Source organism: Arachis ipaensis, chromosome B1, assembly GCF_059453495.1.
Source record: "Arachis ipaensis isolate K30076 ecotype BB chromosome B1, ASM5945349v1, whole genome shotgun sequence".
Taxonomy (NCBI): Eukaryota; Viridiplantae; Streptophyta; class Magnoliopsida; order Fabales; family Fabaceae; genus Arachis; species Arachis ipaensis.
The window spans coordinates 18288643-18316185 of record NC_142436.1 but is presented as its reverse complement, the minus strand read 5'-3'; the positions used below and the strand labels follow the sequence as shown (position 1 = coordinate 18316185).

The 27543-nt window shown below is 32.2% G+C and overlaps 2 protein-coding genes and 1 pseudogene across 2 annotated transcripts; 1 reads left to right on the top strand and 2 right to left on the bottom strand.

The window, feature by feature from the left end:
- Positions 1-3189: 3189 nt before the first annotated feature.
- LOC110268645 (uncharacterized) lies at positions 3190-3717 on the bottom strand. The gene is made up of 2 exons (XM_021115227.2): positions 3515-3717; positions 3190-3427 (listed from the first exon to the last, which is right to left on the bottom strand). The coding sequence occupies exons 1-2, from the start codon at positions 3715-3717 to the stop codon at positions 3190-3192; spliced, it is 441 nt and encodes a 146-aa protein (XP_020970886.1).
- Positions 3718-17578: 13861 nt separating this feature from the next.
- On the top strand, positions 17579-18759 carry LOC148575857 (uncharacterized; annotated as a pseudogene).
- Positions 18760-24791: 6032 nt separating this feature from the next.
- LOC107616908 (uncharacterized) lies at positions 24792-26671 on the bottom strand. The gene is made up of 4 exons (XM_088501183.1): positions 25984-26671; positions 25761-25816; positions 25298-25531; positions 24792-25163 (listed from the first exon to the last, which is right to left on the bottom strand). The coding sequence occupies exons 1-4, from the start codon at positions 26335-26337 to the stop codon at positions 25088-25090; spliced, it is 720 nt and encodes a 239-aa protein (XP_088357309.1). The 5' UTR covers positions 26338-26671; the 3' UTR covers positions 24792-25087.
- Between the last annotated feature and the right edge of the window lie 872 nt (positions 26672-27543).

The window sequence follows — 27543 nt, the reverse complement described above, 5'->3', positions numbered from 1 at the left end:
AATCCAGAAAGATCAATATATATAATGGTCTTCATTGAATGAAGATTAATAGATCTTATTTATTAAATTATATATATAGATGGTGCATATAGAGATATGACCATCGAACTGACTCACTTTGAGAATTCCAAATAGTTATAATTACTGCATATTTGTCAATAGGATATTTTCAAGATGAACATAGTAATAAAATTTTCTTTAACCTGTGATTTTCATAGTAATTAACAATGTATTTAGAAAAAAGGACAAGTCGATCCCTGACTTTTTGGTTTGCAGACATTTAAGTCCCTGAAAATTTAAAAATGCATTTAAGTCCCTGATCTCTTCAAAATCTGGACACATGGATCCCTAGGTCTAATTTGTTCCATTTTAAAACCCTCTCTCGTGTGCATCCATATTAACCAGGTCAGTACAACAGAAGTCACATTTGATTTTTCCGTTGGGTCTGACAGACCCAAGTGAATATGAGGGATCGATATGTCTAGGTTTTGAAAAGATTAAAGACCTATTTGTCCTTTTCTCATGTATTTATTATACTTTGATTTCTGACACCTAATACTCTAGGGTGCTAGTTGAATGAATATTAGGTATGATTTAAATACTTGTAGAATTAATTATTAATCAATAAGAAATTTGTCAACTCTCGGTAAAGAGTTTGAGCTCTATGATTATAATGACTGAAATGAATAAAACCTTGGCCAAGAGAATTGAATGAATGAAGAAAAGAGTTTCTTAGTTCATTCACAGTTCATTATAATAATGTTAACAAGGTAGAGTTTTGATAAGTAAACCATACTCTAAGGGTTAACCAAGAGCTGGAAAGATGGAAAGAATTATACTTTGTTCTTCTTAGGTTCTTAGTAAAAATATATTACTTCATACTATCGGGTCGTTAAGGAGTGTTGCTAGACACCAACCTTAATTAGTAAATTTAGTATTACTAATTTACTATCCACTTAGTATTGAACCTATGAGATCACACACTGACGAGTATTCTAACCTTTGCTAAAAAAATATTAATTATTATTTTTGATTTAATCAAATAATTAATTATATTAATTCAAATGGAACATTATTATATTCTTTACTAGCACCAAGAATATGATAATAATATGATCATTGAGAATATTAAATAAGAATCAAGAATAACTAGTTATTCTATTTCTAAATTTGAATTTTAAGTTTAGATGAGATCTTAATCAATTCTGTTTCAATTGAATTATGATATGATATGATTAATAAGATTTCAATTTGAAATAAGATAAGATTAAGTGAAATAAGATATGATTTAAATTTGAATTGTGATTTAAATTTGAAATCAATAACAAATCTCATACTATATATATGCATGATAAGAGTAGAGGTGACACAATAACCAACACAAGAATTTTATTCCTTTAATTCTACACACATAAATGTATGTGAGCCTAATTCTTGAAGAAGAATTTTATGGTGTGCAAAAAGTTGCAAAGAGGTTTTTCAATTTAGATCCGATATCCATTGGCCAAAGAGTTGACAACAAAGGTTGGTCTCGGTGTGGATACGCATAGCGCCTTCGTACCATCGAAGGAGAAAATGATTTTTACTAGCGTACTTAGGTATTTGAATCTGATCTATGTGCTTGTTTGGGCGCTATTATCTTAATAAAAAAAATATCTTTTTTATTTTTTAGTACGTTTGGTAAATTTCTAATAGTAAAAGTAAATGCATTAGAAAAATAAAAAATATATTTTTTGAGAAGCTGTAATTTACATCTTTTTTGAAAAGATCTTTTTTCCTTAAAAAAAAGATGTTTAAACAAAAAAAGTATTTTTATATTGTTATATCCAAACAATTGATAGATAAAAAGATCTTTTTGCATGAGATACCCAAACATAAAATTACTTTTACTTTTTCATAAGATCTTTAAAAAAAAGATAACTCGAAAAAAGATATTTTCTTAATAGCTCACCCAAACAAGCCCTATATTACTAGAATACATTTTAAGCACAAAATAAATTTTTAGAATTACTTTCTTTTCTTCTACTGCGTATTATGAACACATGGTAATCCTTTATTAGGCATGTCTTGTTATAATAATTTTTTTTTATTTTGTGAGATATTTATACCCTTTGTAATTAGGTTCATATCCTAAAAACACTGCTATTTCATATCTGAAATTTAATTTATTTGTATCGTATGGACGCATATAAGGGAAACAAGGAATCCAAACACACAAAGAAATGAGTAATCTAGAGAGTGATTTTGCAACAACTCAAAAGAAGTTTCATTAGAGAGAGTTAAAGAAGGTAACCGATTGATTAAGTTGGTAACAGACAAGAAAGCATCATCCCAATGAGTAACATGGATTGATGCACGAGCAAGCATAGCTAGACCAACTTTCACAACGTGTCTATGTTTGTGTTCAACTCGTCCATTCGACTGATGAATATAAGAACAAGAAAAACTATGTAAAATACCATTACTAGCTAAATAGTTTATGAAAGAGTTAGAGAGATACTCCTTGTCATGGTTTGATTGCATAGCTTTAAACTTAAGGCCGGTATAAGTCTCTCAGCTTGTTTAGAAACCTTTAAATGATGGAATTAAAATTCAATTCTATCAAGAAATGAATTCCTAAAGAAATATAATTCAATTCCATAATTTGGAACAACTAACTCATTTAATGAGATAGAATTGAATTCCATTTAGAATTGAATTCCATTGTTTGGAATGACTTGTTAATAAATTACATTATTTCTCTAAGACATTTTTACCGCTCAATAAATATTAAGTATAATTTTATTTATCAATTAAATTAGATAATATAATTATATAAATCATTTATAAGTAAAATTGGTCTAACACAACCTCACCAATTAGATCCATCTTACCTATGAAATCATGATAGGTGGAACATTAGTTTAAATCTAAAAATATTGCTACAAATTTCTAAAAACATTAGTTTAACTTTCCTAAATTCTAGAGTTTAATTGATCCATGTTGAACTCGAAATCACCATTTCTCTCTCTTAGTTTAAGATTTATGCCATCCTGTGAAATCATACTAATTCTAGCTGCCTATTTAACCATCTTTGCTTCTTTTTCTTTTTATATTATATATATATATATATATATATATATATATATATATATATATATATATATATATATATATATAAATAAAAGACTTAATATTCACAGGTTTCAATTAATCCAAGTCTTCAACTATGCCATGTTGGAGAAGTGAATGAACAACAATCACAAAAATCTGGTTGAGGATAGCAGCCTCAGCTTGTTCGGAATTGAGTTCCAAAACCTCCCAGTCATCCTCGGTGTGAGGCTCTATCGTAACAAGAGAAGCATGAGCCACATTGGAAGCAGATCTCACCTGAACAGTACCGTGATACGGCAACGAAATGCGTGCACTCCACAAATTGTTTCGAAACCTATGCAACCGAATTGTTTAGAACACGAATCGAATTTAACAGAAAAAAAAACGTGATAATATGAACGGTGGTGGCAGCAGTAGTTACCTCGATGGCGGAGGGAGAAGAAGAAGTGGCGCCAGGCCAAGCGACGAACCAGAGGTTGGGAGGGTGGGTGGGAAAACGAAGCTCGAGGGCGAGTATGTGAGGGAGAGGAGAGGAGCACGTGGATTGGAGAGTTTGGATGAGAGGGAGAGGAAGGGAGACGAAGCAATTGTCGATGCGGCAACAAGCTTCAGCTCGAACTCCATGGATGGAATTGATGAAGTGTGATGAAAAGAAACAAACACTCTAATTTGGACAGGAGTATTTTTGATATTATACAGTTTAAGTGAGATTTAGGTGAGAATTGATTTTGAAATCAGACCAAAGTAGGTTTGATTTGTAAATTGGGATAAAATGAGAATTGGAATTCTCACCAGAATTCAACTTCATGTTTTTTTCTATTCCAAAACAAGGAATAGAATTCAATTCATTTATGATTTCAAATCAGATGCATTCCAAATAGGCTGTTTGTGTTTTAAATTGTATGAATGCTGTTGAGACTTGAGATTTTGTGTTCAATAAAAAAAATGAAAGTATAGCGAGTAAAAGAATCAATAAAGGACACATAATATCGAAAATCATGGTAAGATAGATTGGGTGAAGGCCCCACACATCAATATGCACCATTTTAAGAGGTGCATGAAATTGGTAAGAATCAAGTTTAAAAGGGAGTGCATGCATGTTTTCCGTGTAGCAATGTTCACATAATGCATGATTTCCAGAATCATTATTAGGAATATTACAATGTTGTAACTCAGTTTTAATAAGTTTTAGGTAAAAGATGTCCCAAATGATCATACCATAAAGAAAAAGATGAACATTTTGTATTAAATACTCTAATATTTGATTTATTAGTATTCATATTGTAAATAGTCAAAGAAGAATTACTAGTACAAACTTTAGGAACAGATATAACAGATCCTAGTTTATTACATTCATTTTGAAAAGTAAACTTGGAATTAGAAGTAGAAGAACATGGTGAAGCAATAGTAACTCTTTCAAATGCATAAACCCCACTTTTAGATGCTCCTTGGAGGAGTATTTTCTGAGTGTCCTGAGACATTACAAAGCAAAAGAGTAAGCATGAAATCGGAAATAGCAGTTATTATCTTCACAGAATTTTTGGACACTAATAAAGTTTTCATTCATATCAGGAGCATGTATTACATTCTTTAAAATAAAAGTCTTATTGTTATCTAGAGAAAGATAAGTGTGGCCAATGTGTGCAATTATTGTACATGTACTATTACCTAAAATCACATGATCAATTCACTAAATTCTGAAGCGCTAAACATGTTTTCTTGATCTAGTGTAATGTGATGGGAAGCACCTGTTTCTGGTAACCATGATTGTTCAAAAAGATCTGAAGATGTTGTAAAATAAGCCCTAAGATTATGATAAGAAAAAGGATGAGGAGGTAGGTAATTTATGTTCAGGTTGCTTGCACTTGAAGAAACAGATCTAGCTTGATATTCTTGACCAAAACAATGAAAGGACTGTAATGTTGAATGCCTTGCTTTTCACACACTTGACAAATATTTCTTGAAGCTTGAAAATTCTGAGATCTAAAGCCTCTTCCATTTCCAAACTAATTCATCTTCTCCTTCTTCAAAAATCTCCTCTGCTAGAACCTCGAGAAAATGGAGCTGAGGATGAAGTTTGAGTAAAATTTAATTGATGAAAGTGTGTTTATTCTTTTTAAATCTTTCAATCACGTCTTTATGTCCAAGCAAAAAAGATTCAACTTCAAATAGTGTGATTTACTTAGATTTAGACAATACAAAGGATAAGAACAAAGCATACTTCTCACTTAAAGATACAAGATAACAAGATATAAGTATATAAGAGAGTATAATAATCATAAGAAACTAGCCGCAGCCCGTGGAGTTTAAGTCGATTAGTATATATAGACATACAGAGTTTTGAAAGTTAAAATAGTATATACAGAATATCTCTCTCAAAGCAAGTCTCTAGGAAAAATATAAATACAAAAGTGAGAGAATAATTCAAAATAACCAAAAGACTCCAAAACATGATAAAGGTCCTCTGCTCTATCACCATCAAGCAACTCACCGAGGTGGGTTGCGAGTTGCATCTAAAAAATAACAACAAAGTATGGAATGAGAACCGGAGGATCTCAATATGGTAACAGTGCCCAGTAATGTAAGTTATAAGACCTCGGGACGCCAGAGACAATCCTAGAGCTTCATATCAATCATAAGATTCAACTTAAAGCATAACTAAAATTAAAACCATAACTTTAGATCCTTTATGAAAAGGGGTAACTATCCTAAGGTATTTCTAACTATCAGTTCACTGCTATCCCACAACCTTCACCAGCCTAACTGCCATGCGATCCCATCGCCACCGCCTTTCGAACCTTCTCGATCCCAGCAGAAAACAGTAGTAATAACAATGAAAGTAAAGCATATATATCAAGAAATTCAAGAAGCAATTAATCATGTTATACAATTAAGCAATCAATTCAAGTTGGCAAAGCAAACAAACAGATAGAAGATGCACATGATGAATGCCTGTCCTATTTGGCTGTGATATTATATTGTCGGTTCAACTGCCAACCCGACACATCCCCATGGAGATGTCGCCTTTCGGTCTCAGAATGATAACCTTCGAGATATCATGCCCAGAACACGGTCCAAAATATAGTGCCTGCATACTCTAGTGATTCCGAAAGGATGCGAGTGGGATACTCTTGCCACGGACCTCACATCTCAACATAAGCGGGACTAGCCATAGCCCTTCCACCGCCGCCACGACCTCGACAGGTGGGATTAACCTATCGTCCCTGCCAGGTGCATAGCGTCTCAATAACCTCAGTATAAAACAATCTGTAGTTTTTAGAAATTATTTTCAGTACTTAGTCCACTCCGAGTCTTAAACTCGTCTCAAAGCATCGTCAAATCCACAACTCCACAAGTTCATCATAACAGTTGTCTTTACAGTACCCTATCACTTCTCTCAACTAATCCACTCTCAATACTCCAGAATCATAAGTCTCCGTTTTCTAAATTCACATAGAAATTCACTAAAATAATTCACTAACTTATCTTTAGTAATATTAGAGTCTAAATATTAGACAATACTCTTAATTAGCCTTTGAAGAAATTTTAGAAAGTAGGAGAACCTTTGAAAACAGAAAAAAAATCATGTTTCAGCAAAACAAGGGTCTCACGTACGCATGCTATTGAAAAAGGGGTGGTCGCGCACGCAACCCCCTACTCGCGTACGCGAGATGTCCAACCCGAATGGGTTGCTCGCGTTGCGTGTTAAAGTTCGCATACGCAAGGGTTCATTTTTGAATAGCTCGCGTACGCATGAAGTGCCTCGCGTACGCAACTCTCACCAGACTCAGAAAAATTTCAAAGTTGCAGAATTCAGTTTTTGGCACCAAACTTTAAACAATCATAACTCCCTCTACAAAAAACTATTTTCATTAAACTTTATATCAATTTAAAGATCTTTAAATGAACTCTTAATTAAGACAAATTTCAACAAATTTTGAAGATTGATGCTCAAGTTATGATCTGTCAAAGTTCACAAAAAACTTATTTTTACCAAAAGTTAACAATGTTCTCAACTTCCAAAATTCACAACTAAAACCAAATATCCTACATCTAAAACAGTTCCAATGGACCTAAATGATGTCTATATACCTTCCAATTTATTCCACAACCTATTGACATGCAATTCCACCAATTTTATCCCAAAATTCTCATTTACCTTCCTCCAATTCACAATTAATCTACACAAGGCATTATATCACCATTTCCAACATTTATTAATATCAATAAGCCTCGCAACCATTATCGACACTCAAAATCATCAATTTCAACCTCTATTTCAACAATCAACAACAACTTCTAAGTTCAACACCATAATTCATCAAAATCAACAACACCATCATACATTATCAAATTCAACAATTTCCAACAATCAATTCAATCATATCCTAAAGCCCACTAGTCTAAGTGTCCAGAAATATTATATATTATATAGAGAAAACCGAAATCATACTTTGGCTGATTCCCGATATGCACAAAATACCACTTTGAGTCCAAACAAGCTTTAATTTCAATCACCAACAAATCACCAATCTCACATTCAAAACTCCAAATCAACTCCATCAATTACAAGAACTCAACTAAAATCATATCAATTACTACAAATCAACCTAGAGTTACCAAAATCACAATTTCACAAGGCAAAGAATTTCTTTACCTTTTTCGATGGTGTTTGGGGCACAAACCACCAATAGCCCAATCTTAAATACCACCTAATCAATCAAAACACAAAAACTCACTCAAAACCAAAACCTAAATTTTTGAATTTTTTTAGGGCAAAAACCTGGGTAGATATTTGCGAGAGACTTACCACAATACCTAGTTAGAAATGACGGATTCGGCAAGAGTTTCGCGTAGCCGTAAATGACACGCGAATCGAAGCACCATAGCTCAAGTTATGGTTGAATAAAGTTGAAGATGAATAGTGTTTTGTGGAACCTACCTCTCTTCTCTCAATTTCACGTTGCTTCTGCTGCTTGGAGTTAAAAGTGGCTGAAATGGCACTTAAATGGCTTTATATATGTTGAGATTGGACCCAACTCGGATCCGGTCTAACTCGTTAGCGTTTTTGGCCTATTTGACCTAACTTTGGGCTAAACCTTTAAAATTAGCGCCCGGTTTTCAACTTTAATTTATTTCCTAACTTTTTCTATTGTTTTTGTTATTTTCGCACAGTACCAGACAGACTTAAGCTGGTACTGCCGGTTAATTTACCGGTACGCATTTTTACGCAATTTTTCGAAGAAAATTACATTTTTCAACTCAGAAAAATCTACTGAATCCAATTATCATACTTATATTTTCTAATTAACATTCTAAACTTTTTGGATCCTATTTTGGATACTTAATTTAGTTTAATTAAACGGTTAATTAATCACGATTTTGACATTCTCTCCACCAAATAAGAAATTTTGCCTTCAAAATTTAGTTCACCTATCATCACCATTACATGTTCCCTTAACTTAAATCTATCTCTCACCATTCACCTTTACATTCCTCCATGTCAGCTCAAATTTCTATCTACATCCTTCATTCTTATTTATAACGTCCTATTTTAACCGGATTCAAGCCTATGTTGTATTCATCATTCTCACTCTTAGCTTCCTTTAATTCAACCTCAATACCTCATCAGCATTTCAACTCAATATGTTCCAAATCTGCCTTTCAAATAAATCATTTTCTATTTCAATTTAAACCTAAAATCATCATGATCAATTATCGCAATCCTTATCTTCCAAACACGACAATTGCACTCACCTACCACCCAAATTCCAATCATTCACCTACCCTCGTATCCACAACCTATCCCAAATCATTCTAATCGTACAGCCACAACTAAACTTAGCTTCTTAGAAATTCTTACTTACCTTAACTCACTAAGCTCTTCAAGTAAGATACGTCTAGTCACCCTTCTACTACCTCTATTCACAACTATCATGTTACATTATATTCCTTAAGTTTCTGCTATACTACTTTGATTTTTAACTACTAATTAATTAACTAATCCAATTATTCAATCAAGTCATACATCATTATCGGATTACAAAACCTAGGCTTACTTCTAAACTTTCTCAACTGGACCTAAATAGGGTTTACGCTCATCCTAAGACTAAGTCATAACTTAGGGCCCTATATCATCTCTATGCCTAATTCAACGTCTCTTTAAATCCTCCATCTCAATAATTGTATTACCTAGGACCTCAACAACAATTAGGATACCTACTTATGTTATTCATCTTTAAATGCAACACTACAACTCGATATACTAAACAACTAATGAATTTTCACCTATTATAATTAAACTCAAATGCCACTCATAGTCAAACCCAATAAAAATTCAAGCCTAAATTCATGCCCACTTATTTTTCTCCTTTTCTACTTGCCTCTGCACTTAAATAATTTACCAGGTACCAAATGTTATATCAATCATCCTAAAGTATACACGTAAAAACCAAAATCAAATGTGGACATCTCTATGTGGTAGCTTAACTCAAAATCCTAGTCTTTTAGTAGTTTCATCCATTTCCATAGAGGTAGTTTCCTCCTCGCTCCACATCGTCAACATAGCACAAATGCAGTAGGCTCCAGATCAAGAGTCAAAGAATTCACTTCGTACGACCTCAATCGATGTGACGCATAAACCACTACCTCCTAATGTTAAATCAGAACGCACTCCAAGATTTCTAACAAAGCGTCATCGTAGATCCCAACTGGTTCATGGGGTTCCAGCAACACAAACATTGACTCTGTAGTTAATCTTTCTTTCAAGTTCTTGAGAAATTTTCTCCACAATTTGACATCCATACCAATGGGGCATCCTTGTGTGTCAGTTTAGTTATAGATAACACCATTGGCAAAAACAAAGCTTCACAACTCCTCGTGATGTCGCACGCTCACAAGTTCGTCCTTCGTGTTCAAAATTCGTATCCTAAGGAACTAATATATAAAAGGTTGCGTCTAAGAATTGCATGTGATGTCGAAATGAGTTCAAACTATCTGAAGGAATACCAAGCTCAAAAGAAAACAAACAATTTCAAATAGTATTCGCAAGAAATTGAAAAGATACATTTTGTTGTGATCAGACAAGGTTGTAGGAAATAAGAAAATGCACAAGAAGGAGAATTAAAGTGCACCTCAAGAAAGAAATTCCAAATTAAGAATCCTTGGAAGAAATAATAAGGCACATTGAATCAAAATATGTCTCTGCTGATGGTTTATCTCAACAGTAATCTCCCTCACACTTGATTGGTTCGAAACGAGTTTAGGCTCACGTCAAAGGGTACGAGTTTCAGGCGAGGATACATGAAAGCAAGGGTTTAATTTAGGAAACATTCAAATTTATTATCAAGAAAGATCACTAAATAAAGTACTTCAACCCGGGTTACAAAAGAAAGACAGATTGGGTCATACGCATTATTTGGTAATCTTTTTCTCGTATTAGGTCTCCCATTGCCATCCTCCTTCACCTTTATCTGATGGTAACCGGATCTTAAATCAATATTTTTTTAAAAAAACACTTTAGCTCCTTGCAACTAATCCATTAAGTCATCTATCCTCGGCAACGGATACTTGTTCTTCACAGTCACTTTGTTCAACCGTCGGTAATCCACGCAGAGTCGCATTCACCGCCAAGAGTATATAACCCTCAGCTATAACTGTCCTTCCTTCCACGAAGTATTCAGCTACTTAATATCGCCAACCTAATTCAAGTCGTTAAGGTACTTCATCTTTTATAACTCTACTGTGTCAATGCTCCCTCATGCCTTCCGCTACGTCTCTCTAATTAGTTGTCACTAAGAATCCGAATTGCTTGGCTGCATCCACCAAAACTATCTTCTCCCATTGGTTCCTTTGATGCTAAGTTTGGCCAGCCCTATTAGCAACATTCCATAAAATAAAATTAAGCTAAACTCTGGTCCTAAGCCTAACGTTCAATTTGATATTCCTAGTTCTAAATCCTTGTCCCTATCATAGGTTAGTAAGGAGAGTCGGGTTACAACATCCTATAATGTAATTAAAACTCAATTATCATTCATTACCTCAAAATGGAGATCCTTAACCCCATCGCTGAGACCAGTCTGCACCCTGGTCTTTCCTATAAGGACAACGTATAGAGATGTGCCCTAACAATCCGCAGCGGTAACATCCACTGAACCCAGCCATGCATGACGCTTCCGAATGGTATCTTCCACATCTCGGACACTTTAGCTCCTCTTGTTGATCCCACGCCTGCTTACCTCCTCCTCTCGCCTGGTGATATTAGTCGTGGTTAGTCTCTCCAATATGCCCTTGACCTTGGGAACGCTGAGGGGCATGTCTACCCTTCTTGAAGTTCTGGCCTCTTGATGGAACATACTTTCCACGACCTCTGCTACTAGTACCTTCATGATCATCTCTCACCAAAGTCGTCTCCTTGGCATAATCTTCAATAATTCTTGCCTTGTTCACAAATTCAGAGAATCTCCGAATCTCTAATGGAGTCACAGCACTCATAATGTTTTCACTCAGACCTCCTTGGTACCTTATGCACTTCCAACCCTCATAGGACTCAGGGGCTCCTCGACATACCCTTGAGAACCTACAGAGCTTCTCAAACTTACTCGTATACTCGGCCACAGATATTCAACCTTGCTTCAGCTGTATAAGCTCTAACTCTCTGGCCTCTCTTACTGATTCAGGAAAATACTTCTTGTAGAAAGCAGTCCAAAACAGCTCCCACAGAATATCTATATTCTGTAGTTGCAGAAATTGACACTCTCCCTGCCACCAATACTGAGCTTCTCCCACTAATTGATAAGCTGCATATTCCACGAACTGATTATTTAGGACATGTTGAGTTTGTAGTGCACACTCCACAGCTTTGAACTAGTCGTCTGCTTCAGCATGATTTGTTGTTCCCTTGAAAATTGGGGGATCAACTTTCAAGAAAGCGGTTAGTGCCATCGGGACACCATCCAAATTGGCCCCGGTCCCTTCTCCGTACCCAATTCCAACTGGTCGTCCTATCCTTTCCACGTCTTGAATCGCAGAAGTAGTGTTCGCTTTGCATAGAGTTAGCCAAGTTAGTCATCATGGCCATAAACCCGGCATGGTCATTAGGGGGTTGATTATCCTCACAATCTCTTTGAGTACGTATCTGACGTTGTTTGTGAGTCACCATTCAGGGTCCTGTCCACACCAAACAATCAATATCAAGGTGATCAGTCTCAATATCAAAAGCCTAGTGCTTCAATTATCCCAAAAGACACTCATAAACAAGCATGCTATACATATATCAAGTAGATAACCCAAATAGCATGAAAAAAAATGACACAGAATATGCAATGAAGCACAATCGGTCCATCCTTCAAGCTCGCAAGGATGAACCGCTCTGATACCACTAAATATAACACCCTAATTTACCCTAAGCCTTACCTCATGTCGTAAAGCAAAGGTTAATAAAAGGTTACAACAATTCTAAAGCTTATACATAATACATATAGAAGGAATTAATAATTCTAGAAGCTCGATGAAGAAATAAGTTTAAAAACGGAGTTACAAAAGCGCAAAATACTCACCTGAAGCTACAAACTTAAGGCACAAGATAAAGATACAAGATAACAAGATATAAGTATATAAGAGAGTATAATAGTCATAATAAACTAGCCACAACCCACAGAGTTTAAGCCGACTAGTATATACAGATATACAGAATTTTGAAAGTTAAAACAGCATATACAGAATATCTCTCTCAAAGCAAGCCTCTAGGAAAAATATAAATACAAAAGTGAGAGAATAATTTAGAATAACCAAAAGACTCCAAAACACGATAAAGGTCCTCCGCTTTGTCACCATCAAGCAACTCACCGAGGTCAAACTCACCGAGGTGGGTTGTGACCTGCATTTGAAAAACAACAACAATGTATGAAATGAGAACCGGAGGTTCTCAGTATGGTAACAATGCCTAGTAATGTAAGATATAAGACCCTGGGACGCCAAAGGCAATCCTAGAGCTTCATATCAATCATAAGATTCAACTTAAAGCATAACTAAAATTAAAACCATAACTTTAAATCCTTTATGAAACGAGATAACTATCCTAAGGGATTTCTAACTATTAGTTCACCGTTATCCCACAGCCTTTACCAGCCTAACTACCATGCGATCCTAACGCCACCGCCTTTCGAACCTTCTCAATCCCTGCAGAAAACACAAGTAATAACAATAAAAGTAAAGCATATATATCAAGAAATTCAAGAAGCAATTAATCATGTTATACAATTAGGCAAGCAATTCAAGTCGGCAAAGTAAACAAACAGATAGAAGACGCACATGATGAATGCCTGTCCTATTTGGCTGTGATATCACATTATTGGTTCAATTGCCAACCCGACACATCCCCATGGAGATGTCACCTTTCGGTCTCAGAATGGGAACCCCTGAGATATCGTGCCCGGAACACGGTCCAAAATATAGTGCCTGTACACTCTAGTGATTCCGAAAGGATGCGAGCGGGATACTCTTGCCACGGACCTCACATCTCAACGTAAGCGGGACTAACCACAACCCTTACGCCGCCGCCGCGACCTCGACAGGCGTGATTAACCTACCGTCCTTGCCAGGCGCATAGCGTCTCAATAATCTTAGTATAAAACAATCAGTGGTTTTCAGAAATCATTTTCAGTACTCAGTCCACTCCAAGTTCTAGACTCATCACAAAGCATCATCAAATTCACAACTCCACAATTTTATCATACTAGTCGTCTTTACAGTACCCTATCACTTCTCTCAACTAATCCACCCTCAGTACTCCAGAATCCTAAGTCTCTGTTTTCTAAATTCACATAGAAATTCACTAAAATAATTTACTAACTTATCTTTAGTAATATTAGAGCCTAAATATTAGACAATACTCTTAATTAGCCTTTGAAGGAATTTTAGAAAGTAGGAGAACCTTTGAAAACAGAAAAAATCATGTTTAGCAAAACAGGGGTGCAAGCCCCTGCCTCGCGTACGCAACTCCCTACTCGCGTACGCAAGATGTCTAACCCGAATGGGTTGCTCGCGTCGCGTGTTAAAGTTCGCGTACGAAAGGGTTTATTTTTTAATAGCTCACGTACACATGCAATGCCTCGTGTACGCAAAATGCCTAACCTAAATGGGTTGGTCACGTCGCATGCACCATGTCGCGTATGCAACTCTCACCAGACTCAGAAAAATTTCAAAGTTGCAGAGTTCAGTTTTTGGCACCAAACGTTAAACAGTCATAACTCCCTCTACAAAAATCCATTTTCATTAAACTTTATATCAATTTAAATATCTATAAATGAACTCTTAATTAAGATAAATTTCAACAAATTTTGAAGACTGAGACTCAAGTTATGATCCGTCAAAGTTCACCAAAAACTGGTTTTTACCAAAAGTTAACAAGGTTCTCAACTTCCAAAATTCACAACCAAAACCAAATATCCTACACCTAAAACAGTTCCAATGGACCTAAATGATGTCTATATACCTTTCAATTTATTCCACAACCTATTCACATGCAATTCCACCAATTTCATCCAAAAATTCTCATTTACCTTCCTCCAATTCACAATTAATCCACACAAAGCATTATATCACCATTTTCAACATTTATTAATATCAATAAGCTTCACAACCATTATCAACACTCAAAATCATCAATTTCAACCTCTATTTCAACAATCAACAAAAACTACTAAGTTTAACACCATAATTCATCAACATCAACAACACCATCATACATTATCAAATTCAACAATTTCCAACAATCAATTCAATCATATCCTAAAGTCCACTAGTCTAAGTGTTCAAAAATATTATATATTACATAGAAAAAACTGAAACCATACCTTATCCGATTCCCAATATGCACAAAACACCACTTTGAGTCCAAACAAGCTTTCAATCACCAACAAATCACCAATCTCACCTTCAAAGCTCAAAATCAACTCCATCAATTGCTAGAACTCAACTAAAACCATATTAATTACCACAAAATCAACCTAGAGTTATCAAAATTACAATTTCACAAGGCAAAGAGTTTTCTTACCTTTTCCGATGGTGTTTGGGACACAAACTACCAAAAACCCAACCTTAAATACCACCTAAACAATCAAACACAAAAACTCACTCAAAACCAAAACCTAAATTTTTGAATTGCTTAGGGCAAAAAACTGGACAAAGATTTGCGAGAAGCTTACCACAATACCTAGTTATAAGTGACCGGCTCGGCGAGAGCTTCGCGTAGCCGCAAATGGCATGCGAATCGGAACACCGTAGCTCAAGTTATGGTTGAATGAAGTTGAAGATGAATAGTGTTTTGTGAACTCTACTTCTCTTCTCTCAATTTAACATTGCTGCTGCTGCTTAGTGTTAAAAGTGGCTGAAATGGCCACTTAAATGGCTTTATATATGTTGGGTTTGGGGCCGGTCCAATTCGTTAGCATTTTTGGCCCGTTTGTCTCAATTTTGTGCCAAACCTTTAAAATTAGCACCCGATTTTTAACTTTAATTTATTTTCTAACTTTTTCTACTGTTTTTATCATTTTCGCACAGTACCAGACAGACTTAAGCCGGTACTGCCGATTAATTTATCGGTATGCATTTTTATGCAATTTTTCAAAGAATATTACATTTTCAACTCAAAAAAATCTATTGAGTCCAATTATCATATTTATATTTTTTTATTAATATTCTAAATTTTTAAATCCTATTTTAGATAATTAATTTAATTTAATTAAATGATTAATTAATCACGATTCTTACCGTACTCAACGGCAGTGGATCCTTGCTTCTTGATTGATTTCAGTTGTGACTTTAATTGCTTGATCTAAATCTTCGAGGCCTTCAAAAAATATTGCTTAATTTGTTGTCTGACTTGATATGCATAAGAACATCCCAGCATCTTGTTATTTAATGAAACTTCCATAGATGTAAGCAGTCATGTCATCAAATAGAAATCTTTAGCTTTTCATTCTTTAAATTCTTAGATTCTATTCCTGATTATCAATCTATTTTAGCATTGAATTGTTTTGGAACTTTTTCTTGAATCAGATGGTCTTCTAAACCATTTGCTCCGATTATATGGAGCGCGAGTTGCTCCTAAGTCTTGAAGGTGTTCTTGTCCAATTTGTCGAGAATTGGTAGAAGAAGAAAATATTTTGTGACTGGAGTGGTGGTACACAAAGGAATAATTTGTGCCATGGATTGAGTTTGAAGCTCTTAATACCATGAAATGATCCTAATCTAGAGATGAGAGAGATCAGAGAGCTCAAGAGTAAAGACAGTTGTAATGTGTATTTGATATTGATAAATCATGAATATATTTACAAAAGTCTTGGACACTATGAAGTATGAACACTTTGTTTAAGTGCCATGTCGGTGTGTCGGACACGTTCAGACACGACTTACAAAGACACTCGTTTGACACGCGTGCCTCCCATGTCTAAATGTGTCATGTCCAAAAAACTAAAAAACCGCCCGGACATGGTTCAAACACTCGTTTCACTTCAGTTTTACTCTTACAAAAGATTAAACCCTAACTTTTCACCTCGACCTAAGACCCTTCTCTGGCTCCACATCCACTCACCCTCTCCTCACTGTCGGTCTGACGCCACCTTCAGTCGTCGCCGCCACCTCCGGTCATCGCTGCTGTGGGTGTTCATCGTCTCTCTCCACACCCACTCATTATCAATCTCAGCATCTCCTCTTCACTGTCGCCACTTCCGCAGTGCTCATCGTCGATGTTCACTGTCGTTCGTCGCCTCTCTGGTCGCCACTTTCGTCATGCTCGTCATCGCTGCTCTCGTGCTCGCTGCTGTGTTTGTCGCTTCTTTAGTCACCACTTTCGCCGTTCTTGTCGTTATTGCTCCAGTTCTTGCTGCCGTGTTCGCCGCCTCTCCGGTCGCCACTTTCGCTGTGCTCGTCGTCGCTGCTCCCGTGCTCTTCTATCGTGCTCATCTGGATCCTCCATTTAAAGTAAGGGAGAATATTTATTTTTCCATCAGTCAATTTCTAATTTTGTATTTCTATTTTGCTCTAGTCTCTATATTTTTCTTTGGTTCTGATTTGTTTTGTCACTTTTGTGCTTCTATTTGGTTCTAGACTTTTAATTTGTTTTGGGTACCTTCTTGGTTTTGTTTTGTTTTGTGCTTTTGAAATTATGTATTGTTAGAGAATTCTTTCAAAATCTTTTACTGCTATGATAAGATTAGAAAGACAGAAGAAAGACAAGAGAAAAGAAAACTAGATTGATTGTTAATTTATTTTTTAGCATATATAATAAGAAATTATTTGTTTCAATAAATTTTTATTCATATTTCGTAACAGAGGCAAGTTTATATTTGGTAGTATATTAGTATTATATAACAATTTTTTTTGGTTCTGTTTTGTCTCTATACTTTTTTTGTTCTGTTGTGTTCAAGAAATTAAATTATAAAAAAATAATTTTAGTTCTTAAATTATTGTAGGATTATGAGAGATGAGTTCACAGAGTGTTCAAAACGATTATGAAGAAAGTGTTGATAAGTCTTTATGAAAATTTGTAACAAAGAAAGATAAAATTGCAAGTAGTGGAAATCTTGAATTTCAATATAAATTTTGCAAGATTTTATTTAATGATTTTTATACTAGAGTAAGAGCCACACTTATTGAAGATTTTAGGAAAAGAAATTAGATTTTGTACAAAAATTACATTAACAAAGCTTGAAGAACTTAAGAAACTTGATAGTAAAAGTACATTATTGCATGAAAGTAAAAAGTCTAAGTCAATTCTCTTTCCACTCTTATTTAATGTAAGTGTACTTGATTCATAAAAAAAAAAAAGAACTATTGTACCTTTAGAAAAAACTTTTAATGTGAATGTTAGGGAGACTTTAAATTTACATATTTCAAAAATATTTTTTTTATTTGGATTATCTTTTCATCTAACAAAATATCTATATTTTGTCAAAGCTTTTTCTTATGTTACTAATAATTATATTGATGGTTATATTCTTTGTGGGTATAATAAATTGAGGATAACTTTGCTTGGAAAAGAGAAGCAATATGTAAAGAGAATGTTAGAGCCTACCAAGAATTCATGGAGTGAAAAGAGAGTGAGCATTGTAAGTGATGGATAGAGTGATCCTCAAAGGAGGCCTCTTCTTAATTTTATGGTTGTAGCTGTAAGTGGGCCTATATTTTTAAAAGCTATAGATTGTTTAGATGAGATTAAGGACAAGGATTATGTTGCAAAGTAGATAAGAGATGTGATAAAAGAAGTCGGTCTCTCAAATGTAGTGCAGATTGTGACTGATAATGCGCTGGTTTGTAAAATGACTGGTTTATTGATTGAAGTTGAATTTTCATCTGTTCATTGGACTCCTTGTGTTGTTCATAATCTCAACCTTACTTTAAAGGACATTTGTCCAGCTAAGAATATAGAGAAGAATAATTTTGTTTATCTAGAATGCTCAATGATTACTCAAATTGCTGAAGATGCTTTTTTTATTAAAAAAAAAAAATTTATTGTTAATCATCATATGAGGTTATCTATTTTCAATGAATTTAATACATTAAAATTGTGTTGCTCCTATTCAATTTGTTTCTACTATTGTGATACTCAAAATATTTAGGTTGTTAAAGCAAGGAGTCAAAGAGATGGTTATAAGTGAGAAGTGATCTTCATACAAGGAAGATAATATTGGCAAAGTTGAGTTTGTTATAGAAAATATTTTGAGTGAAAATTAGTGACAAAAATTTGATTATATTCTTACTTTCACAAATCCTATTTATGATGTTTTAAGAAGTACAAACATAGATGCACATACTCTTCATTTGGTTCATGAGATGTGGGATTCAATGATCAAGAAGGTAAAAAGTGTTATATATCTCTATGAAAGAAAAAATGAACAAGAGTTATCGTCCTTCTACAATGTTGTGCACTCAATATTAATTCAAAGATGGACAAAAACTAGCACACCTCTTCATTGTTTAGCACATTCATTGAATTCAAGGTAATTCTTTACATTTATAGTCTAAAATTTACATTTATAAGTGAAGATAATTGAATCTATTATATATCTCTAATTTTACAGCTAAAATGTACCACATGTCACTTTCTTATTACAATTGAAATCAAATCTTTTCCTCCAAAATTAAGAAATTCTCCTCTCTTTCTTACTAATTTTACAACCAAAATATGCCACATGTCACTCTCTCATTATAATTGAAATTAAATCTTTCCCTCCAAAATTAAAGAATTTTCCGTCCTCGTTACTAATTTTACAACCAATGTGTCACATGTCACTCCTTTATTGCAATTGAAATCAAATCTTTCCCTCCAAAATTAAAGAGTTTTCCTCTCCTCCCTCTTCCTTTCTCTATTTCTCTCATTCCTTTAACCACTCTATCTATTTTATATATCATTATCAATATCAATGACTAATTACTAATTTGACAATCAAAATATACAACATGACATTCTTTAATTGCAATGAAATTAAAACTGAAATTGAAATATACCTATATTATATATCATATATTATTATCTAATTTAATAATCAAATGTGTCACATGATACTCTTTTATTAAAATTGAGAGAAAATATTTTTTTTAAATTAATAAATTCTCTTCCTAAATTCTTTCATCTACCTCTCTCCATTTTTCTATTTCTCTCTACTATTTTTACTCTATATATAATTTATATTTTATATTAGTAATTTGACAAATCAAAATATGTCATTCGATATTTTTTTATAATTAAAATAAATTTTTTCTTCCAAAATTAACAAATTCTCGCTCTCACTCTCATTATTCATCTTTATCTTTCTCTCTCTTTTCTCTCATTCTCTATTTTTTTTATCGTTCTGTTCTACAAAAAATAAAATTAACAAAATAATATAATTTAAATAAAAAAATTATTATTAGTATTATTATTATTATGTACATAGTTTTTTAATTTTTTATTTAGTTTTAAATTTTCACCGCTTATCTTTCTAATCTATATTTTCATTTTTCTTCTTTTAAATATTTATTACATATAATTTAGAGAGAATACTGATGTTATAATTAAAAGTTAAAATCAAGATTCAATTGTTTTTAAAAAAAATAATTTTGAGTTAATTTTATAATTATCAGTATAATTTTTTTATACTAATATCTAATTATATTTTTATATACATAGAGAGAAAAAATATTATTTTTAAATAGCAAATATAAAAATCAATTATTTTTATTTGTGTAACAAACTTAATGCCTAATTAAATATAAAAGTATACACATTAAATTGTTTTAAATTTTAGATAACGAAAGCTAAAATTAATTATTAATAAAAAATTAGACTTTTTTATATAAAAATATTAACTAAAAATCTTATTATTTGAGTTTTTGTCTACAGATATCTTGGTTTTCTTAGCCAAAGATTTTTGTCAACCTACGATTTTTGTTTTAAAAGTTGTTTGATTTTATAAATCTTTTGTGACATGCATAATCTATACTGTCAGAACAAAGTGGACCGTAATTTTAAAAAATTTAGATTCCCGTAATATTATTACGGATAAAAATACTAGTTATTACTAATTTCTGCTTAACCACTAATTATATAGGTATTATAGCCACCAATGATTGAGAGAAGATCCTACACGAGTTTTTTCTCGTCAAGATATTGAGATCACTGATGAAAGAGTTAAATGCTTGAAGAGGTATTTTCCTAATGAAGAAGAGAGGAGAAAAGTAAACATTGAATTTGCAAACTTTTTCTGATGGTAGAAGTGTCTTTGATGATTATGACTTCTTGAATGATAAAGGCATAGTCGATGCAAAATCTTAGTGGCTAATTCATGGTAGTAAAACAAAACTTTTTTAACCAATTGCTCTTAGGCTACTAGGACAACCATCTTCATCTTCTTGTTATGAAAGAAATTGGAGCATTTATTCTTTTATCCATTCCCTAAAAAGAAACAAGTTGAAGGCTAAACGTGGAAAAAATTTAGTATTTGTGCACACTATTTTTCGTCTTCTTTCAAGAAAAAATTCCACAATACAATAAAAAAAAAACTATGATGTGAAATATTGTTGGAGATACTTTTTTTATTAATTGATGAGAAAAATGGTGTTTTTGATGTTTATCTTTCTCTTGATGAACCAGAATTGAAAAAAGTGACTTTTTCTAATGAAGAAAATATCAATCATATATAATAAAAAAATAATATGATTTTTAGATAATTTTTTCCTGTACATGTGAATGTGATGTACAAAATTTTTACTAACTCTATTAAAATATAAGAATTTAGAATTTTATCTTTTAAATACCTATATATTTTAGAAAGAAATATATATCATATAATTATTTTTAAAAATACTTATTGGCTTAATATTAATAAATATATTATATTTTTAATATATACATGTTTTTGTGTCAGACAACTTTTTTAAATTCACGTATCGCCATGTTACATGTCGTATCGTGTCCTGTCCTGTATCTGCATATATGTTTCATAGCTTGGACATAGTATATCTAGAATTCTGTTGTAATAAACTTATAACAGATTTTTTCTCTAAAAGAAAACTTTTTAACTACTGTATAACAGACTTTGATGTACTACTCTTATTAATAAACAACTATATATATATATATATATATATATATATATATATATATATATATATAAAATCAAAATATTCACTTTTTCATCATTCATAAATCACTATCAAGAAGTATTTTAACTTCTCTTGGTATTGAATTAATTTGGGATTTCGCTAGGGAGACAATAAATTATTTGTACAATGTGTACAATGGCTATTGAGTTATAAAATGAACATCCCCATACTATTTAGAATAACCTTCCGAGTACTAGCGCTAATAAACATCTTCCCAAAAGTTTAAACTAATTTTGAGGTTCACCAAGGATCAAACTCTTGACCTTTCGGATCTAGTGTTCTAATATCATGTCATGATACCACTCATCCCAAAAGCTTCAGTTGATGAAAAAGGATAACACTAATAATTATATCTCTAATACTCCCTAAACCTTCATTGTACATAATGTATAAATATTCCATTAGTTCCTCATACTTTCCCATTAATTTGTTCCCATTCATCAATGTAGTGATTAAGACAAGAATATTGTCTTGAACAATGCAACGATTATTACATAAGTGAAAGCAACATTATCATGAGCCATCCAGAAGAAGAGGCACAGAGTGCCTTGAATTTCTATATCCCTCACTGAGTCACAACCACAACAACCCGCACGACCCAATAACACATTCTGAAATTCATGCGCATCGCCGAATCTCTTATTTTAAAAATTAACAAAAATAAAATAAGATATTTTATGTGATGGTCATCCAACTACTAATAAAAAAATTCTTCATCGCTTCACTATTTTTATTCTCACATGCACCATAGATTAATGGTTGGATGAAGGAAATATAGAATCAATCATTCTTATTTAATAATAGTTACTTTTTATAATTTGACCCACTAATTTTTATTAATTATTTTCTTTATAACATATTGACTCTAATTATGATGTAAAATCAATTCTAATTTCACATTTTTTTTAATAATGCTTTCGTAAATTTTATCATAAATATATTCTTCTAGCATCTAATAATTCATAAATATATATTCTTCTAGCATCTAATAATTTATAAATAAATATATATTTTATTTTCAAAGGGGCATATTCTATTAATTACATGAATAAGAACAATTTTAGTTAAACTATCAACCTCAAAGACACAAAAATATAGACCAGAACCATGATCGATGAAGCAATTCCTAGCTACCTCACAAGAAATTGAACATAAATACTAGTATTTATCTAAAATAAAATGATAGAACTCCTGCAGAAGGAAGAGACAAGGTCATAGTAGGCCAATGAGTGAGAAGGAAGAGACAAGGTCATAGTCTTAATAGCTGACTTAGCAAAGGAATCTTCATTAGACTGCTTTCCTTAGTTTTGTTTCACAGTGGAGCAGGGGATCAAGGAATGTAAGAGCAGAGCAACGATATCTGACCATGGCGGGAGAGGAAAAGAGAAGGGAAATACTTTGTCAATGAGAGAAGGAAAGGCAGAGAGCCAGACATAGATTGAGAGAAGCAAAAATGAAATCTTATAGAATTGGTTGTGTGTGTGAAAAAAAAATCCTATTGTATTGAAGAAAGGAAAGAAAACAAAAAGTTTGACAATAAATTAATTTTACATCAAAATTAGGGTCAATATGTTATATAAAAATAAAGAACAAAAATTGTTAGAGTCAAAATATAAAAAATAATTGCTACTAACTAAAAATTTGCTAGATTTATATTTCTTTTGAGAAAGTATAAAAAATTAATTTTTAGTTAGTTAATGTTAACTATTTTTTTAATTTAAAAATATTTAGTATTTATTTGAGTGTTATTAAGTTGTTAAAAAATATTTTTTTAATAAAAAATATCTTATTTATTTTTCAGCGTATTTGATAAAATTTTAATAGTAAAAATAAAAATACTAAAAAAATAAAAAATATATTTTTAACATAATAAATAAAAAATTTATATTATTACACTCAAACATAATTATTAAAAAAAAATTTACATAATATATCTAAATATAAAATTATTTTTATGTTTGTAAAAAATATTTAAAAGAAATTATTTAAAAAAAGATTCTTTCATAAATATTCACCCAAATAAATTTTTATTTTTTGAAAAAGTTAAAATTTATAATCTAAAATTTGGAATTAAAAATTATGATATAAGATAAATAAAATAAAATTTAAAAAATTAACTCCTTACGTTATTTTTCTTTTACACAGTTATCAAATTTATTTGTGCAATAGGTCCAACCACCAAAAATCATTCACCATCATGCTAATGTCGTTTGTGTTTTTGTTTTTTGTTATCTGTCTCACTGTCTGTATAATGATACATTGAAATTGAGAAAAGTCCCGTAATCATCATCCACGGACCAAAGTTATGGCAGAAAGGTTCAGGAGAAAAGGCAAAGTATCTATTTTCAACAGTTTAACACTTTCAATTAAGGAAAAGACAGGTCAGCACTAAAATGTCCAAATAATAATAATCAAAATAATAAAGCAAAGAGAACACGGACCAGAAATTAAAGACAAGGAAATAAAGGAAATTATTGTCACGGAAAAGGGATAAAAACAAATGAAGAAAGTGAAAAAGAAAAGAAAAAGAAGATAACAGTCATCAGCTGCCAGTGCTTTTGCCGTACCAAGCAAAGTTAAAAATGGATAAAGAAACAGACGCGAATTACATGGGGGGAGCTCAGATGAGAAAAACGATACTAGAATCTTGTACAAAGTACACTTGAATCGCTGTGATTTTATTTTGAGACTGCAATGTGAAGAATTGTATAGTAAAATGAATTATTTGATCCAATTGCAAAAGATCCCTTAAGAGCAAACTGTGAAGTGCAATTTAAAACAATGCTTAAAACTATCAAAGGAATTGAATTTCCAGATCTTGGCACAGGATCTAGCTTAACAACAAGGGTATATATAATTTCTGAAAAATTTTCAAATGATTTTGAAATACTAATGTTCTAATAATTTTAACTGTTAATTTTAATTAATATGTATTATATATATTTTATAATTAAGATCAATCATTAAAATTATTAAAAGACTGGTATTCTAGAAATATCTGAAATTCTTCTTATTTCTTAATCATAAAAGGGAAAAAGAAATAAAAGCCCTACATCAAACAGAAAGTCTTAGACCATGAAAGATAAGATACAATAGGATCAAAATGAATCAATGACATGAAAATTTGAATGTAGCTAAAGTAGATTATTAACGTTATAAGAATGATTTCGGGAAGTGCCAAATGCCAATTGGCATGTTCAAATCCAAATATATCACACTTTTATTTTCCTTCCTTAATAATTTTGGGAAGGAACTTTTTTTTCCTACACAAATATTCACTCTGGAGCACAATAATTAATTTCGTTATTGAACCGAAATAATGTTATTAGGCACAAGAAACTGGGCACATTTATGGGGTTAATTTTACTTGAATCCACTCGTAGCGTCCTTCCAATGGCAGATCCTTCACAATATCAAAATTATACCTGCAAGCATCAAAACAATATTTGTTAATAAATAAATAAATAAATAACTTTCATAGGTTAAAAAAAGTAGCGTAGTAATTTGTATTTGAGAAAAACTGATTAAAAAAAAAGATGAACTTATTAATTTGATTTACTTGTCTGAAAATCGTTTCTGGATGTCTTTCTCTGCGGTAGCAAAAAATTCTTCAAGCTCCAACTCTGTTGGCATCTTCGTTGATAGAACAACGCGGGAATTATTGACTATTGTTGTTGTTCTTGTTCGCTTATTATTATTATTATTATCATTATTATAATTATAATTATTATCCATTGATGATTCCACTTCTTGCCAATTCATTCCTAGCTCACTCGTGAGGCTCGTTTCTCTCCTGTGAACACACAGACAAAAATGTATGTTATTTTTATTCTTCAGAGATATTCTTCTGATCTTCGAGTTTGAAGTTTTATTACAATGTTGAACGGAAGGAATAAATTTATTACTATGACATACGCTACAGAGACAATTTCTTTCTTTTTTTTTTTTTTTTTCAAAATTCGAAAGAACCAAATAATCATTGCAAATTTGAACTGTTAGTGTTAGTAGTACTAATTTGAGACCTTGTTTGGTTCTCGCAGTAGCACGCCGACGTTTCAGCCTGCTGGGAGCTCTGAACCTGTAAAAAGCGTTACATCAAATTTCGTGAGAAAGAAAACGGCATGCATTTAAAGAAATCAAGACGAAAAACGCAGCTTCAATTAATTAAATATCTGTGCCTCTACATTAAATTAATTCTAAATGTTAGTTCAACTTGAAACAACTTTGCTTCTTCAATTTAGTTACCTCAAGATCTAAGAATTTGATGCTCTCTTCGTGGAGCCAGGTGGAGGATCCGTTATTGCTCGAACAACATGACGCTGGAGATTCGTCGGAGGACCGTTCCTCCTCCTCCTCCGCCGCCGCCTCCCGCAGCACTGTTTCCTCACCGTCAATGCTACTCTTAAGCTGGTCAGAGAATGAGGATGCTGAGAATTTTATGAGATCTTGGCTTGTTTCGTCTTCTTCGCTTTTGATCTTTCTTCTCTTGAGCGCGGGTTCATCGGGTGAAGGTGAAGTTGCAGCAGTAGCAACAGCTACATCCATGGCCAATGCTGCTGAAGCTCTTGTTCTAACTACTCCAACCTCAGCCATCTCCATTAAAACTAACTAACTGACTAACTCTCTTTCTTTCTGAACTTAAGGTAGCTAGCAAGAGGCAGAAGGAGGAGGAAGAGAAGTTTGTGATTTGTGAAAGTGAATGAAGGAAAAGAGGAAGGGGTAGTTCAATGGAAATGATGAGGGTGGTTGTTAAGGATGAGCCAATGAATGAGTAGCACGTGGTGGTGGTTAGAATATGTGTAACGGAAAATTCGATGGTGGTGTGTGGAAGTGGTCGTAGTTTGGGGGCTTGAGGGTGCGGAAGAGGAGGGAGAGTTTGTTATTATCGGCTTATCGCAACAAAGCAACAAGAAGCAGGCGAGGATCATGCGGTTACAGAGTAAGGACGACTACTTATATACTATTAGTTTAGGTGACCACTTAGATAAAGAGAGCCTATTTCATCTTTTGCTAAAGATATTTTTATGTTATATTTTAATTAATTTTTGTATAATTTATTCGGTGTCTCTCATCACATATTATTAAATTTCTTAAAAAATTTTCTTTTCAAAAACAATTAAAAACATTTAATTTGGACTAAAACAAAAAAAAGTAATAGATTAACTATTAAATTTTTTTTAAATTATTTATATAAAAAAATATAATACATTCATAAATAAATAAATATATATATATATAAAAAACAAGCTCAAGCCTCTTAAAATTTTTACAAATAAAAAAATAATTAATTTATATTCGTAGAATATATAAAACAATTACTATATTATTATTATATTATAGATTAAAATTTACTAATTTAAATTTTCTTTTCATTTTTAATATAAACATTAGAAATAAATAAAATTTTTATAACTAAATATAATGTAATAAAATATATATAATATTAATTAGTTCTTAAAAATTCAAAAAAATAGTTTTTTTTATTTTAGTAAAATAATTATTTATTAAAGTAGATAAATTAATTATTTTCTTCTTATATACAGTTTTTTTAAGACATAAAAATAATTAATTAGAATATTGGTTAAGATAATTAAAGTCACTATTTTATTAAATTTTTAATTTAAAGAGAAATCCTAGTTAATTTTGGTATAGAAATTTTGAATTTGAAGACATTGATAAAAATTATGTTAAATTTTGATTTATTTTATTCTCGTTTAAATTAATCACTACATAAATTATAGTTTTGGTTTGAAGTTATATTCGAGCTTTAATATGATTTTTAAGGTTTCAATTTACTTAGTTTGA

Excerpts from the sequence above, each read along its gene's own strand:
- LOC110268645 (XM_021115227.2), bottom strand. The coding sequence starts at position 3,717 with ATGGAGTTCGAGCTGAAGCTTGTTGCCGCATCGACAATTGCTTCGTCT. Across the intron at positions 3,428-3,514 it reads CTTCTCCCTCCGCCATCGAG|GTTTCGAAACAATTTGTGGA; the intron begins GTAACTACTGCT and ends TCGGTTGCATAG.
- LOC107616908 (XM_088501183.1), bottom strand. The coding sequence starts at position 26,337 with ATGGAGATGGCTGAGGTTGGAGTAGTTAGAACAAGAGCTTCAGCAGCA. Across the intron at positions 25,817-25,983 it reads TCAAATTCTTAGATCTTGAG|GTTCAGAGCTCCCAGCAGGC; the intron begins GTAACTAAATTG and ends CGCTTTTTACAG. Across the intron at positions 25,532-25,760 it reads TACTGCGAGAACCAAACAAG|GAGAGAAACGAGCCTCACGA; the intron begins GTCTCAAATTAG and ends GTGTGTTCACAG.